At 38.3% G+C, this 18,177-nt stretch overlaps 1 protein-coding gene across 16 annotated transcripts in view; it reads left to right on the forward strand.

Moving 5' to 3' along the window:
* The window catches only part of ULK4 (unc-51 like kinase 4), a 727,378-nt gene that overhangs the window by 257,215 nt on the left and 451,986 nt on the right, over positions 1-18,177 (forward strand). For all 16 annotated transcript variants that reach the window (XM_054550402.2, XM_054550404.2, XM_054550405.2 and 13 more), the window contains 2 exon segments: positions 697-748; positions 851-945. In XM_054550402.2, coding sequence (XP_054406377.2) covers positions 697-748; positions 851-945 — 147 coding nt within the window.

Consider the following 18,177-nt stretch of genomic DNA (forward strand, 5'->3'; position numbering starts at 1 on the left):
TACTGTCTTGACACAGTTTGTACTCAGGGTAGCTAAGGCTTAATTGACCTTTCTTTGAGATGACCGTTTTCCCTGGTTAGGTGCCATTCGAACTCACTTCTGATATGGCGAGCAAGTAATTGTGGCGTATTATTGGACATGGTTATGTATCAGTTGTATTATACTCACTTTTGCAAATGCTTATATTAACATTGACTTTATTCTAACATTAAATCTCATTGATAGTGATTTGTATATTTAAAAATGATTCTTTGGGAGGCCGAGGCAGGTGGATCACCTGAGGTCGGGAGTTTGAGACCAGCATGACCAACATGAGAAACCCCATCTCTACTAAAAATACAAAATTAGCCAGGCGTGGTGACACATGCCTGTAATCCCAGATACTCGGGAGGCTGAGGTGGGAGAATCACTTGAAGCTGGAAGGCAGAGGTTTTGGTGAGCCGAGATCGCGCCACTGCACTCCAGCCTGGGCAACAAGAGCAAAACGCTGTCTCAAAAAAAAAAAAAAAAGATTATAGTTTATACTTTATGTATATTATTTAATATACTTTTATAACTATAATAATATGTGTTGAGTATTTAATACTGTCTATGAGTTATTAAAAACAATAAGTACAGTTTTGGGCAAAATGTAAACTATATTTTATTTCAGAGTTACTTTGAAACTCTATTTATTAAAAATTTATTTTTTTTCAGAGTCATATTAAATCTGTAGACTCAGGAGAAACGAACATAGATGGAGCCATAGGTGAGTAGACCATGGAAAATTTTATGTCTTTGTTTGAGGTACTTTAATATTGTGATTTAGAACATGTAAATAAACACCTATAATAATTAACTGTATTTCTAGGACTGACAGCATCAGAAGAATTTATCAAGATCACATTGTCGGCTTTTGAAGCAATAATACAGTATCCTATTTTATTGAAAGACTATCGCTCCACGGTCAGTTCTGGCAGCTTTTGAAAAAAGCTCCTTTTAAATTTACTTGGTAATTCTGTATATAAAGAGACCTCGTTTACAGTGCTTGGCTCATATGTGTTCCTCACATGAAATAACCATTCAGAACCCCCCTACCCTGGCAGGATGAACATAGGAAATCCCTTCCCTTTGTTGACTTTCTTGGCATTTTTCTTTATTATTCTCTTTCCTTCCTGGTCCACACCTATCCCTCAGCCTACTTTCTTCCTGCCTGATTATTTGTTGCAACTGATAGTACAAACCTTTAGAGCAAGGTTTCTCAACCTTGGCACTAAAGGCATTTTGGGATGGACAGTTCTTTGTTATGGGGCTCTCCCGTGCATTCTGGGATGTTTAGCAGAAACCCTGACCTCTGCTCACTAGATGCTGGTAGCCCCACTCCATCTCCCTTCAGTTATGACAACCAAAATTGTCTCTACACATTGACATATGTCCTCTGGGTGGCAAAATTGCTCCCATTTGAGAAACTGTGCCTTAGAAGCATCCTTAGGTGAGCTGCTTGTTGACTTTAGGAAAAGGAAATCCTCCCTCCCTTTCTTTCTGCAGAAAGGCCCCCAGAAGAGGAGCCAGTTAGGAAGACATTTAGCTTATGGTGCAAGGAGCAGTATCAGGTTTTGCCAGGCAGTGGCTTTCCCTAGAAGCTGCTGTGGAGCAGACACGTGGTTCCATCCTTACCTCCTTAACTTTCCCATCTCCCACCCCTGCCCCTCTCACTGAAGCGCTGGCAATTTGGTATAGGGAGGATGTGTTTTTTGTACCCCAGCTCATGCCTGTTTCCAGTGTTCTGTCCCATTTAGCATTTGACCCAAGCAATAGTGACTGCTTTTAGATAACAAATTATGTGGGCATCCAAAGCATAACCCAGCAGAGAGTTTGATGTGAAAATGTTTTTCAGATTTCCAACAACTAACCCTAAAGGCAACATTTTAGATAGCAGTAAATCATGAGTTGTGAATTGCCTGTAATGATGAATAAAAGTAATGAATTTAGAAATAAAAACTGTACTTAAAAAAGATATTATGAAGTAAATAAAAAGTTAATTTTGACACCTTCATGGTCACATAGATACCATTGTAGAACTGAATTCTTCAGTTTGTTTCCTCACATATTTCTCCACCCTCTGCCCCCACCCTTCAAACACAGTTAACTTGTTTGTGTGTGTGTGTGTGTGTGTGTGTGTGTGTGTGTGCATTAAATCCTTCACTTAAATACTATATTCTGTGGCTTCTAACATCTTGGAATTAGTTCTAGTTTGGGTTTTTTTAATAGACAGATTTAGAAATTTCAATTTATAAAACATGGCTTAGAATGCCATTGTTTCATTTTCCTAATAGCTTCTGTTTCTTTGTTCTTTGATTGTTGTAATTATTCTTATTTCCTTTCTTTTTCTTTGGGTCTATTTTGTATTCTTTTTCTAACTTTTTGGGGTAAATATTTAGCTTGTTAATTTTTCATATTTCTTCTTTTCTAATTTATGCATTTCAGATTAGGTTTAAATACTGCTTTAGCATCATCCCACAAGTTTTGGTATATATAGTTTTAATCTTTTAGTTAAAATATTTTATATTTTTCTTTATTGACTCATGGGTTATTAATATATATATGTATTTAAATGTCAGATGGATACATTATATTTATCTTTGTATATTGATTTCTAGTTTAACTGCTTTGAAGTTAGAGAATGTAGTCTGGATGATTTTAATATGTTGAAATTCATCAAGTCTTGTTTTATAGCCCATTATGAGGTTATTTTTTGTAGATATTCTGTATGTTTGAAAAAAAATACATATTTTGCAGCTGTTCCGTGCAGTGTTCAATATATGTTCATCAAGTAATTTATTAGTTATCTTGTTCAAATCTTGTTGTTGGCCGGGCATGGTGGCTCACGCCTGTAATCCCAGCACTTTGGGAGGCTGATGCGGGCAGATCACTTGAGGTCAGGAGTTCAAGACCATCCTGGCCAACATGGTGAAACCCCGTCTGTACTGAAAATACAAAAATTAGCTGGGCATGGTGGTGTGTGCCTGTAGTCCCAGCTGCTCGGGAAGCTGGGGCAGGAGAATTGCTTGAACCTGGGAGGTGGAGGTTGCAGTGAGCCGAGATCGTGCTGCTGCACTCCAGGCTGGTGACAAAGCGAAACCCCGTCTCAAAAAAAAAAAAAGAAAAAAAAAAAAAACTTACTAATTTTGGCCTGCTTTTTCTATAAATTACTGAAGGAGATGTGTATAAGTCTCCTATTACTATTATGAATTTATTTCTTCTTGTAGTTCTGACAATTTTTGTTTTATGTATTTTGAGGCCATGTTATTAAGTGTATGCAAATTTCAAATTATGTCATCTTATGAAATCAGCCTTGTATCATTTTGAAGTCACCCTCTTTATATCTAGTAACGTTTTTTGCCTTACTCTACTTTGTCCCATTCTAACATAATCATGCAAACTTTGTTTTGATTAATATTTGCCTGCTGTATATTTTTTCATTCTTTTCCTTCAAACATCTACTTTTATGTTTTAGATCTATGTAATAGAAACATCATATAGTATTTTTAAATTGATTTGTCCGGGCCAGGCGGGATGACTCACGCCTGTAATCCCAGCACTTTGGGAGGCCGAGGCAGACAGATCACATGAGGTTGGGAGTTCAAGACCAGCCTAGCCAACGTAGTGAAATCCCGTCTCTACTAAAAATGCAAAAATTAGCTGGATGTGGTGGCACATGCCTGTAATCCCAGCTACTCTGGAGCCTGAGACAGGAGAATCGCTTGAATCTGGGAGGCAGAGGTTGAGCTGAGATCATGCCACTGCACTCCAGCCTGGGTGATAGAGCAAGACTGTGTTTCAAAATAAATAAATAAATAAATAAATAAATAAATAAATAATTAAAAAATTAATTTGGCCAGTTTTTTTACTTCTAACTACAGCATGGACTCCATTTACACACTGTAATTGTTGGTCTGTTTGGATTTCATTCTACTATATTCTTTCAAACATTGTCATACATTATTTTCTTCTTACCTACTTCCACTTTCTTGTTTTATTGACATTTTATTTTTCATTTTGTTTTTTTCCTATATAAGGTTGGTATTTATATATTTTCTTTCTATTCTTTTACTGGTTACTTTAAAATTTACATCATGCCTATTAATGTATTAAAAGCTAAACTTAAAAAGAAACTTTCTTTTCTTTTAGTAATATACAGACCTTAGCCTACTTAACTCCACTTAGTCCCCTCATGATGTATGTTATTGTTGTCTGGGATTTTCAAGTCTGTCTTTTTTTTTTCTCTCTTTTAAATATCCACCAGACTTTATTATCACTGCTTTAATATAGTTAATGTTCATTTACATTTATTCACGTATTTACTACTTTTGTATGCTTCTTTTCTTAGTTTTCACTCCTGTCTTCACTTATTTCTGACTGAAGTACATCCTTTATAGTTTCCTTTAGCTTACGTGTGCTGGTGGCAAACTATCTGTCTGATAAAGTCATTCTTCCTTGAGGGATATTTTGCTGAGTATTAAATTTCAGTTTGGTAGTTGTTTTTGGTATTATTTTTCAGCGCTGCACAGATATTATTTCATTATCTTATGTTCTGAATTGTTGCCATTGATAGGTTGGTGATTAATCTGAAGTTTTTCCTCGGAAGGAAATCTCTGTTTTTGTCCCTTGGGTCCTTCTAAAATGTTTTTTGGGGGAGGTGGTGTGGATTTGGTTTTCTGTAGATTCACTATGATGTAACTAAATATAAATTTCTTTTTTTACTTATTCTGTTGAGGAGTCTCTGTGCTGCTTGAATCTGTGGATTGTTCTTTTTCATCAGTCTGGAAAACTTTCTGCCATTATCTCTGCTTATTCTTTCTCTCGTTCTAGCTCCTTCAGCGATTCAAATCACATATACATTAAACTTTCTCATTTTTTTCTAATTCTTACTGTCTTTTTGTGTATTCCAGCTTTTTCTTTTTTAATGTTATATTCTGAATGATGTTATTTCTTTTTTTTTTCCTGTCTTCTACTATGCCCCTTCTGCTGCCACATATAGCAGTTGAGTTTCTAATTTTGGTTATTTTTCATTTGTAGAAGTCTGTCATTGCTAGAAATTCTGCTTGTCTTTTTTATTTTCAAATCTGTATTGCTTTTTATAATTTCCTGTTCCCTGTAGATATTTTCTAGCGCGTGACTTATTTATTCATGTTTGGTAAATGTAGTTCTACAGTATATGTAGTAATTCTAATATCAGAAGACTACGAAAGTCATCTTTTGTCTGTGGTGTCTGTTATATCTTGTTCATGCCCAAATCTTCCTGTTTTCTTGGAGGCCTGAGTATTGTTTATCCTTGCTAATCATTGTCCCTGAAATCCATTAGAGGGCATTCCCTGAAATCAACTATGGATATTCCTTCCTTCATAGTGTGTTTCCTTCTGCCAGGCACCTAAGGGCTCTGCCAGTTGGGACAGTACCTCAGATCAGCATCATTTGTACCCAGTGTGCAAATCCCTGATAATGTAGGTCTGAGATCATAACTTCCCAGGGCAGCCTCCTCAGTTGTCAGGAGTGTGAATGTGTGTGGAGGGGTTGGTGAATGAATCTAGTTTTTCCTTACTTTGAGAGTATAATCTCCTCTCTGCAGGTGCCCATTTCTGTGTAAGGTGACTCATAAAACTCTGTATGCTAGGAGGATCGGAGTGCAGGGGTCCCACTGATAACCTTTGTTTGTGTTGTTGCTAAGTGCCTCCTGGGCAGTCAGCTCCATGCTCTTATGGTCTCAACTCTCTGCCTCCAGTTTTCATTCAGAAACTAGTCTGAAAGCTCCCTCTGTTTTCAGAGCTTAGGATTTAGGGTTTTTGTATTTTATCTGGCATTTTTCATTGTTTTCAGTAAGAATGTTAATCCAAGTAACAGTACCCACCATAACTAGGAACCTGTTTGTCATGGTCATTGTCATAGCAATGAATTCCAAGTCATCAAATAAGATATGACTTGCTGGGACGTTACTTATTGATTCTTTTGCCTAATGAGCAATAACCTATGGCTAATTCGTTAAGATCCAGTATTTATAAATATCTATTTTGCATTCAAATATAAATTAATTTTCTAATCATATGAAATGCAAGCATACTAATTATTGTAACTACAGCGTCTATTATGATAGAATAGGTATTATTGCAACTTACTGGCTTCATAAAAATATTTTTTAATGCTATAACTCATGAGAAATTTTTTAATTACCTGTTTTTGAGCATGACTGGAATACATGAAGATGAAGATCCAACACCCCAAGGAACATACTGTTGTTTGAAATGTTAGCGCACATGATGTTCAAGGCTGCTGATCAGTACTATATTGTATGGAAGTGGCTAAATGCATTTGATTCTTGCTGAGCACAAGCACTTAATTCAGATTTTTCCCAGAGTTTTAGACCATTTAGCTCCTCAGAGTTGAAATCATCAGTCTGGCCTATAGGACAGTGAGAAAGCCACGATTTGTTTTGTACGGCGAATTTGTTCCCCACTCATGGTGGTTTCGGAAAATATTATTAATAGCAAAGGGGGAATAAAGATGACTTCTGTATTAGAAAATTCTGGCTGCAATATACATAATTTGATTAAAATATATTTCTATTTAACTTTAGAAAGTAAGCTAAGCCTTAATACTTTTTAACGAAAAACCTATCCTTTTGTAAATTTTTCAGGGAAAGGCTGGAGGCTAATAAATAATGAATAATCTAGCTTTAAACCAGTTATTTGAGTTAATACTTAGTGTTGGTGGGGACATAGAGCAAATGGAACCCAGAAACACTACACTCAGTGAGAGTGTACGTTGATACACCTACTCTGAAAAACTGCTGGGCAGTAGCTACTAAAGCTGAACATATGCATATACTGTGACTCAGCAATTTTTACTTCTAAATATATATTCAATAGAAATGAGCTAAGAATGCTCATAGCTCCAAACTGGAAACCATCCAAATTCCCATCAACAGTCTATGGATGAGTACGTTATGGTATAGTCAAATGATGGAATGCTCTTCCACAGAGAAAACAGATGATCTACAGTTACACTTAACGACATGGATAAATCTTACAAATTTAATGTTGAGGTGAGCTAAAGTTAACAAATACGAAATAACACGATTCCACTTGCAAAAAAATTAAGAATAGACAAAACTATTCCAAGTCATGATAGTGGTTACCTTTGGGTGGTGACTGGTAGGTTGTGTCAAAGGGGGCTTCATAATGTCCTGTTCCTTCATCTAGGTGCTACTTACATGAGTATGTTCATATTGTGAAAATTATCTGAATTGTATACTTAGGATAAGTACATCTTTAGTTATCTTATTTGTGAATTAAAAATTTACATAAATATGAAAAAAGGTTTAGAACTTGGTAAAGGTAAGCCTATATACAGGTTGATTATCCCTTATCTGAAACACTTGGGACCAGAAGTGCTTCAGATTTTGGATGTTTTGGGGATTTTGAAATATTTGAATTTTTGGAATATTTGCATTATCCTTATTGGTTGAACATCCCTAATCTGAAAATCTAAAATACTCTAATGAGCATTGCCTCTGAGCGTCATGTTGGTGCTCAGAAAGTTTCAAGATGGGCATGGTTGTGAGCTCCTGTAGTCGCAGCTACTTGGGAGGCTGAGGTGGGAGAATAACTGGAGCCTAGGAGTTCAAGGCTAGCTTGGGCAACATAGCTATAACCCCATTTCTAAAAAAGAGAAAAAAAGTTTCAAATTTTAGAGCATTTCAGATTTTAGATTTTTGGATTAGGAATGCTCAACTTGTGTATACAGTCATGCCTTGCTTAAAGATGGAGATACGTTCTGAAAAATGCCTTGTTTGGTGAATTTTTGGTTGTGCAAACACCATAGAATGTACTTACACCAACCTAGATGATGTAGCCCATTACACACCTAGGCTATACGGTATAGCCTATTGCTTCTAGGCTACAAACCTATACAGCATGTTACTGCACTGAATATTGTAGGTGATTGTAACAAATGGTGAGTATGCCAATAAAAGATGTGGTGAAAATACCGTATAAAGATAAATGTTACACCTTTATAAGATATTTACTATGAATGGAGCTTGCAGGACTGGAGTTGCTTTGGGTGAGTCAGTAGTGAGTGGTGAGTGAATCTGGAGGCCTAGGACATTACTATACACTACTGCAGACATGATCAACACTGTTCACTTAAGTTACATTAAATTTATTAAAAAATATTTTTTGGTCGAGCACAGAGGCTCACACCTTCACCTATAATCTTAGCACTTTGGGAAACTGAGGCAGGAGAACCACTTGAGACCAGGAGTTCAAAGACCAACCTGGGCAACATAGTGAGACTCTATGCCTACAAGAAATTAAAAAACAATTAACTGGGCATGGTGATGCATGCCTGTAGAAAAAAAATGTATTTTTCTTTCTTCAATATTAAATTATCTGTATCTTACTGTAACATTTTTACTTTATAAATTTCTAAAAACTTTTTGACTCTTTTGTAATAACACTCATTTTAAAACACACGTTGTACAGTTCTACAAAAATATTTTCTTTATATTCTTATTTGATAAACTTTTTTCTGTTTTGGAAATTTTTAATTAATTTTTTTATCCTTTCTAAACTTTTTTGTTAAAAATGAAGACAAAAACACACACAATTAGCCTGGGCTTACACAAGATCAGGATCATCAAGACATTGTCATTAAGCAATAGGAATTTTTCAGCTCCATCATAATCTTATGGGACCATCATCATACATGTGCTGTGTTGCTGACCAAAGCATCATTATGCCATGCATGACTGTATATATAGTTAAAGTTAACTGATATGAATAAGCATCTCTGTCTTTTATTGGTGTGGATTCATATTCTGTATTAGTTTTCTATTGCTGCTGTAACAAATCACCACAAACTTATTGGTTTAAAACAACACAAATTTATTATCTTACAGTTCTGGAGAGTCAGAAGCTTGAAATGAGTTTTGGGGCTAAAATGAAGGTGTCAGTGTGGCTATATTCCTTCCAGAGGCTCTAAGGGAAGGATCTGCTTCCTTGCCTTTTCCAGCTTCTTGAGGCCACCTGGATTCTTAGGCTTGTGGCCCCTTATTCCATCTTCAAAGCCAGCAGAGCAGCATCTTCAAATCTCTCTCTAACCTCTGCTTTTATTGTTACATCTTCTCTGACTCTGACCATCCTGTCACCCTTTAAGGATCCTTATTATTATATTGGACCCACCTGAATAATCCAAGATAACTCTCTCCTCTCAAGATCCTTAACCTCATCTGCAAATTCCGTTTTTGCTATGTAAATAACAAATTTGAAGGTTCTGGAGATCAGGACTATAGGGACCAGCCTCACAGGGTTGGTGGGTTTTTCTCCCCGTGTGCAGAGGCGAGAGATTGTAGAAATAGAGACACGAGACAAAGAGATAAAAGACAGCTGGGCCCATGGGACCACTACCACCAAGACGCGGAGACTGGTAGTGGCCCCGAATGTCTGGCTGTGCTGTTATTTATTGGATACAAAGCAAAAGGGGCAGAGTAAAGAGTGTGAGTCATTTCCAATGATAGGTAAGGTCACGTGGGTCACGTGTCCACTGGACAGGGGGCCCTTCCCTGCCTGGCAGCCAAGGCAGAGAGAGGGAGAGAGAGAGACAGCTTACACCGTTATTTCTGCATATCAGAGACTTTTAGTACTTTCACTAATTTTGCTACTGTTATCTAAAAGGCAGAGCCAGGTGTACAGGATGGAACATGAAGGCAGACTAGGAGCGTGACCACTGAAGCATAGCATCACAGGGAGATGGTTAGGCCTCCAGATAACTGCGGGCGGGCCTGACTCATGTCAGGCCCTCCACAAGAGGTGGAGGAGTAGAGTCCTCTCTAAACTCCCCCGGGGAAAGGGAGACTCCCTTTCCCGGTCTGCTAAGTAGTGGGTGTTTTTCCTTGACACTGAGGCTACTGCTAGACCACGGTCTGCTTGGCAGCGGGCATCTTCCCAGACACTGGTGTTACTGCTAGACCAAGGAGCCCTCTGGTGGCCCTGTCCAGGCATAACAGAAGGCTTGCACTCTTGTCTTCTGGTCACTTCTCACTATGTCCCGTCAGCTCCTATCTCTGTATGGCCTGGTTCTTCCTAGGTTATGATTATAGAGCGAGGATTATTATAATATTGGAATAAAGAGTAATTGCTACAAACTAATGATTAATGGTATTCATATATAATCATGTCTATGATCTGGATCTAGTATAACTCTTGTTGTTTTATATTTTATTATACTGGAACAGCTCGTGCCCTTGGTCTCTTGCCTTGGCACCTGGATGGCTTGCCGCCCACACAGGACATGGCCATCTTTGGGCAGGCATCATTCAGTCTACCACAGATTCCTGTTTTTATCAATGACTGCATTACTATATTATTTTGGTGCTGATATTTTCCAGATTTGGCTAGTGCAAGCCTTTTGAAGTTGGCTTCTTTCAAGTGTCTTTGTGACATACTCTATTCTTTTTTGAATGCTACCTCATTTTATGTTACAACAAAATATTTTTTCCTCAGTTTGTTACTACTCCGCCCTAGCTATGAAATTAGTCATTTCTCTGAGGAGCCCTGGTGTTCTTTATTGGGAAATGGCATTAGAGACCAAGATGGAGCACGAAGTGTGCTCTTCTCTTCTGGGACACCTTAGCTTCCAGCCCTTTCAAGAAACAGTTAGGAAATATAAGCACATATATGGATTGTGATGGTCCGAATGTATCCTCAAACTTCATATATTGAAACTTAATCCCCAATGTCATAGTATTAAGAGGTGGGGACTTCAGGAGATGATTAGATCATGAGGGTTCCCCTCTCATGAATGGAATTAGTGTCCTTTAAAAGAACTTGAGGGAGTTGGTTTGGCCTTTGTACTTCTTCTGCCATGTGAGGACACAGCTAAAGGATGCCATCTTGGAAGCAGCCCTCACCAGACATTGAACCTGCTGGCACCATGATCTTGGACTTCCCAGCCTCCTAAACTGTGAGAAACACGTTTCTATTATTAAATTATGCAGTCTAAGGCATTTGTTATAGCAGCCTGAGTAGACTAACACATATGCATATGAACACACATACATACCATAGAGTCACAGACGGTTTGGCCCTCCATATCCACAGGTTCCATATCCTTGGATTCAACCAACATCAGATAAAACATATTTGAAAAAAGATGAAAAATGATAATACAACAATAAAAATAATACAAATTTAAAAAATAGAGTATAACAACTATTTAGCTGGGACTTACATTGCATTAGATATTATAAGTCACCTAGAGATGACTTAAGGTATATGGGTGGTTGTGTGTAGTTTATATGCAAATACTAATGCCATTTTATATAAGGGACTTAAGGATCACTGGATTTTGGTATAGGGAAAGAGATTCTGGAACTAATCTCTCTCAGATACTGAGGCCCAACTATACTCAGCATTCCTTATGTGAACCTAGACTTCTCATCCCCCAAGTCAGATTGTCTGCCCTATCCCCTCCTCCTTTTCTCTCTAGGCCCTGTTCAAAAGTAATTTCTGTGAGACTCCCCTCTACCCATCCAACAGAGTATGTCCCTCCCTGCTCTGGGGTCCATAGCTTTCTATACCTCCCTCCATAACAGTCCCTACGATGCTCCTACTCAATTATGTGTTGACACATTGTTCTCTCCCTGGAGCCAGTCCCCTGTGGATACTGAGGGACAGCTATACGTACTTACATACACGTGCCTATCTGCACGCACATACATATTTGAAATCATGAGTTCACACTGCTATCTTCGTATCCAGTCCCCTACACAGTTCTTTCTTGCCATTGCCCATTCTATATTTGTGTGTCCGTTTGTGGAAGTTTTGGCTTCCAGCATCATCAGCACATTTTCTCATTTGCTTAATCCTGTAATAAATTGTTATGGAATTGCTTCACTGAAACCAACATCAAAACAAACCAAATGAGGTCACGATTTGTTTGCAGAATTCCTTGCCTTCCCAACCTCTTCTCATCTCCAAGCAACACTGGGCGTATATAGTCAATACTGTGTTCGTAAGGTACTTGGATTAGCTCCCGTCCCCACTCCTAGTGTGGTTATAATATTCGTTTGAAGTACAGTTGATTTGTCTCCATTTGCTTTCAATTTTAGGTTTTCTTTTTCTTCTTCCTCTTTTGTTGCTTCTAATTTTTAAAATATGTAAAGCATGAATGTGCTTCCAAAAAAGTCAAAACTATAGTAAAAGATATATTCAGAGCAGTGTCACTCCCTTCCCTGAAATATATATCCCTCCTACTCCATTGCCATTCCATCATACTCTCCTTACTCGTGTAGATAAACAGCTTCATTGTTTTCTGGTTTGTCCTTTTAATATTTCTTTCTGTAAAGCGGGCGTATGTTTTCTTATTTTTCCTTCTTATACTGAATGTAACATACTATATATGTTCTTTTGCATTTTGCCTTTTCATTTAATAATGAGTGTTAGAAATTACTCCATATCAGTTCTTAGAGATTTTTCTCACTCTTTATTAAGACAAGTTTAGTATTCCACCAATGTTTGGCCCACTAGGTAGTTGCTAATATTTGTAATTATAAGCAATAAATAACCTTGTTCATATTTAGTTTCCTATTGTTGTAGGTGTATCTTCAGGGTAAATTGCGATTTACCGGTTTAATCGCTAGAAGGGTGATTTTGGGATCAAAGCATAAATGCACTTGTACTTCTGTTAGATACTGCCAGAATCCCTTATATAGGCTTTTACCATTTTTCTTTCTCACCAGCAATGCATGAGAATGCCTGTTTCGACGCAGTCTTCCCAATAGTGTGTTACCAACCTAATGTGGCCATGGGAATTCCTTAACATTTTTATAGCTGTTTAATGTTGTAAAGAAGATTTAAACAAAGCATCATCTTGGGCAACAATAACTTTAAGAACAAGTAAAATAAGGTTTAGTGATGCAAGTGTTATTTATGAATTTCAAATGCATTTACTATTATTTAGCTTAAATGTCCCAGAGCTGTCTTAGCAATTCCTAAGTCACAGACATTCATTTCATTTGGGACATACCATTGAGAATCATTAACATGCAGAGAAACTGACATACACAGAAGCTAATGTGCATATATTTTCACACATTTCTAAAAAAATGGGTGGGGTTCCTAGTTTTTGAGCAACGAAATAAAAGTCACCAGACTTGGGAATTTCCATTTTCAGAAAGTTCAGTAGGTCTCTGCTTTCAGAACACTTTGTCAAATGAACTTTAGCACAAGTGAATGTCTTTAAGAAATCAATATTACTAGTATTAATTATTAAAATTCCTTGGATTATTCCATATATTATCCCTACACTAAAATAAATAATGACTGATAGAATTTTATAATAGAGATCACTGGTACAGAGGAGCTTGATTAGGGTGCAATGGTATTTATTTTAATACCATTAAATATATATTATATATGTCATAAAATATGTAGCATATAGTAGTATATATAAATATATAATGTATATGTATAAATTCTGTGGAAGATTCTGGAAGGGCAGAACATTGGTGAGCAAATTATCCAACTCCACAGCAGCAAAAAGGTACTCATTGTCTATTGTCTCAATGATTCAGTCTCTTTTTAATAAGGTGACCCCGTACCAGTGAGCAAAGCCATGCCCATTCAAAGGTTTAGAACATGTTTGCTGTCATATACTGTGTCAGATTGTGTCAGATAGTGATTTTCTCACTATGAATAGAAGTGATTTGATGAAAATAATTTTTACGGCTTTGTCCTTTTTTGTTGTTGTTCTTTATTGTCTTGCTGCGTTGTTGCTGTTTGGTGTTGGGTTGTCATTAAAGTGTACAATTTTAATTTGACTTCTCAAAATGCAGATTGAGGTTCATCATGTATCAGACTGTACTCTCCAAACATCTTGAAACTTGATTAATCAATAAGTGTAGTATTAACTCATTCTTTGTGTTGGTGTGTTAACAGGTTTGAAGTTTCTCAGGTCCTAAGACAATTTAGCCACTACTTTAGATAAAAATCAATGAATGTTAAAGGAAATAAATAAATAGATAATACTGTTTAAAATGATATTTGGAAGAGAGAATTTCCCATCTTTGGGGGAGGTATTGTTAGTGGTGGCAAATCCGTATGGGTCTGCAACAGTTTCAGTTCTTGCCTCCTCAGAAGAAAGAATTTGACTCAGGGGTATAGGCAGACTCAAGGCAAGTTTTAGAGCAGGAGTGAAAGTTTATTTAAAAGTTTTGTAGCAGGAACAAAAGGAAGTAAAGTACAGTTGGAAGAGGGCCAAGTGGGCAACTTGAGAGACTCAAGTTTGTGGTTTGGCCTTGGACTTGGGGCTTTATATGTTGGCATGCTTCCAGGGTCTGCATCTGTTTTCCCCTGTTGCTTCCCTTGGGGTGGGTTGTCCACATGTGCAGGGGCCTCCAGAACTTGGGAGGGGCCGCATGTGCACTGTGTTTACTGGAGTTGTACACATGCTCACTTGAGGCAGTTCTTCCTTTACCACTAGAATGTTCCTAGAAGGTCATACACCAAACTCTGCCATTTTGCCTCTTAGTGCACATGTTGAGCCCAGTCACCTAACTCCTTAGATCTTACGAGGAAGCTTCTGATCACCAGTTTCAGGTGTTTTTATCTAGGGAGACTGCCTTTCCCTAGCACTGACTGTGACCAATAATTTTAGAGAGACAGTTAACTGCCTATCACCTGATGTTGCCTGATGTTCCTGGTTGGGGTTGGGTGACCTCTCCTGCCCTGCTCATGTCTGCCTGACTACCTGCTGTAACATTATGAGCTTGGATTATGAGGGAAGAACCTCCCTTTTGCATATAGGTGCTCTGTCCTGGAAAGGTGGTCTGGTTGAAGACAGGAAAGCTGTTACCTGGAAACATATGCCTGGCCTTTCTATAACTATGAGGCCATGGATGGTCTGTATTGAGCTTTTGTTTCTTTTGTAGGTAGGATTGGGGAGTGGTCTAGAACCCTGGATGAAGAAAGGGGATGGGGGTAGCAGAGTAGCTAAAATTTGTCTGCATAAGACATAAAAATGTATTGGTTGGTGGGAGAGCTAAGAAAAGAGGAAAGGAGGCAGAAACAAAGAGGAGGGCTAGAAGCCAAAAAATTAGGCAGCAGGACAGGAGCCCAGAGCTTGTGAAGGAAGAAGGCCTGTGAGAAAAGTTAAAGTTTCAAGTGATTGAAGATGATTAAAAACAGATATACTTCAATTTTAAATTGTTGGTGTTGCTGCTATAAACCCTCCATTACTCCAGACTCTCAATAAAGTCTGGTATACATACCAAGAATTTGTGAGTCTTCTAAATTTAATTGTTAAAAAGGGGCTATGTTCTATGATTTACACTGGTGGTAGAAATCAACAAAGACCAACCAAATGAGAACAAACAGATTTTTTTTTTCAGAGTTGCTAGAGCAAAGAAGTTGGCCAACATCGCTAGCATGTGGCAGAGACTTAAAGGCAAGGAGGGGAGTGGGAGAGGGAGGACTTCAGGTGTGCCCTGATTGGAGGCTATTTGGCAGGGGAAACTGGAAGTGGTCTCATTAGAAGCAGGACATCCTATGTGATTGGTTCGGGGAACATTTTTGGCTTTCTGTAGTCGGCCCTAAGTTGGAAGAGTACAAAAAATTTGGAAGCTGACAGTTATTGACTAAATCCTAACCATCCCAGGCTAATTGCTACAGAGGTTGTGGTTTTGGCTTCCCTGCTGGTTCCTGTAGAGGTTGTGGGTTAGAGTTCTATTGTCATATATAGTCTGGCTACCACCAGTATATTCAGTCTTCCAGAAGCAAATAGCAGTTAGGAGAAGGTAAAAAGCAGATAAGTGAGGTAGAAACTCAGAGTTGGCAGTGAATCGTGGGAAAGTAAATAAACCTCTGCAAATTCTCAGAAATCTTGGAAAGGACACTAAATTGCTTAATAGCACACAGGGCTGACGGTTTTATTTGAAACTCGAAGTTTAGGGTGACTTCAGCTGATAACTAGAATACAAAAACAAATTAGGTTTTGTTTTGTTTTTTTCTAAAGAAATTGACATTCTGTACCACAAACAAATACTTTTACAAGTTCAAATCTTTTAAAAAATACCTTATTTATACAAAAATAGTATGAATAGAGTTATAGCAGTGATGTAAAAAGTGGCCCCAAGAAAACTTTTTAGCTATTTGGTTTACTCATATATTCTTAGTAAGTGCCTTTGATAAACCATCTATTTGTTTGTTTATTCATTTTTTAGGTATGGGGGTTCCACTATGTGGCTCAGGCTGGTCTCAAACTCCTGGGCTCAAGTGATTCTCCCACTTCGGCCTCCTAAGCAGCTGAGACTACAGGTGTGAGCCACCATGCTTGGCTATACCATTTTTGAGAAAGTAGTGAGCCAGATTCAGGTGCTACTCTGAATGGCTCCTCTGTGGTGTCAGGGGAGGGGGTGGGATGAGGATGGAGGGGATGACCAATATTGGAGCACAGTTTGAAGAGTGCTTTATTGGTGGTGTACACCGTGCATGCTGGGAGCCCTATTTAGTCTGACGGAGTCTGGAGATGATTTTAAGAGGAGGAAGTTCTTGACGTAAGTCTTGAAGGCAAGTAGATGTTAACTTCCGGGTGGGGAGTGGGTGTTGTAGGCAGAAAGAATCATGTTTGCATCCACCTCCCTTCAACTTAGCTTCGGGTTGAGAGTCCACCCATTCCCCCAGCCCCTGTGGGAGAGATGTTTAAGAAAGGAGCCTTTCCTGGGCTGTACCAGCCTCAACATGTGCTTGGGAGCTGGTGGGAAGGATGGTTTACCTGTCAAGTACATTATCAGGAATATACCCTTCAGGGGTGTTTGGTTAGCATTTGAAACACCCTGATCAGGAGTTCTTATTTGGAAGTGTCTTTATCTTGATGACCCTTTTGTTAGAAAGATGTTTTTCCTTTGGTGGAATTAGTCTTTTTTCAAGACATGGGGATTGGCTAGAAATATTGTACGGGTGCCTCACCCTTATATCCTTATATGGGAAGGCACAGGAATCTAGTCAACCCAGCAGAGTGGTTTTCTTGACATTGGACACTGATTTATTCATGAATTTATTTCATTGAGTTTCTGTTGCCCCATCCTGACTACACTTAAGGAAATTTAACCTTGTGCCTTAAAGATCTTTGTATCTTGGAAGCCTTTGGTAGTCTGATGAGGCCTATTGATGCATTCTCAGAATGATGATTTTATTATTTATTATTTAAATTTGTTTAATTAATTTTTTTTTTTTTTTGAGATGGAGTCTCTCTCCGTCACCAGGCTGGAGTGCAGTGGTATGATCTTGGCACATGGCAACCTCCGCTTCCCAGGTTCAAGTGATTCTCCTGCCTCAGCCTCCTGAGTAGCTGGGACTACAGGCGTGCGCCACCATACCCAGCTGATTTTTGTATTTTTAGTAGAGACGGGGTTTCACCATGTTGGCCAGGATGGTCTCGATCTCTTGACCTCGTGATCTGCCCACCTTGGCCTCCCAAAGTGCTGGGATTACAGGCATGAACCACTGCGCCCAGCCTAAATAATTTTTTTAGACAGTCTTGCTTTTGTCGCCCAGGCTGGAGTGCAGTGGTGCACTCATAGCTCACTGTCACCTCGAATTCCTGGGCTCAAGCTATTCTCCCACCTCACACTCCCAAAGTGCTGGGATTATAGGCATGAGCCACTGTGCTCAGCCTCAGAATGATGTTTTTAAATGCAGAAAATAAATAAAATGCATACAGTTCTTTAGAAAACTATATGTATTGAAATATAAAAATATTTTTTTAAAAAGAAGACATTTTTCCTGATGCTGGGCCCAGGTAGACATACTTAACTGTGTTTCCAAGAGCTCCTTTCTCTTCTTGCCCAGCTCTACCACCTCACTTTGAGTACCCTTGGAGCCATTCTCTCTTATTTTACAGTAGTTCTCCTCTGTGAGTGTAACCTCCAGGGATTTGGGGCCAGAGGCTGAGGCTAGAACTTTTGCTATGTCATCTTGAGCAAATCTTTTCTTTTAATTTCAAGTTACTTTCTTATCTTTGTCTGGTATCCTCTGGATTATTATCTAGATGACTGTTTTAATTTTCATCTGTACATTTTCAAATTAAAGTAAAAGTAAGTTACTCTAAATATCTCACACACACACAAGACCCAATTCATCACAT

Source organism: Pongo abelii, chromosome 2, assembly GCF_028885655.2.
Source record: "Pongo abelii isolate AG06213 chromosome 2, NHGRI_mPonAbe1-v2.0_pri, whole genome shotgun sequence".
NCBI classification, from domain to species: domain Eukaryota; kingdom Metazoa; phylum Chordata; class Mammalia; order Primates; family Hominidae; genus Pongo; species Pongo abelii.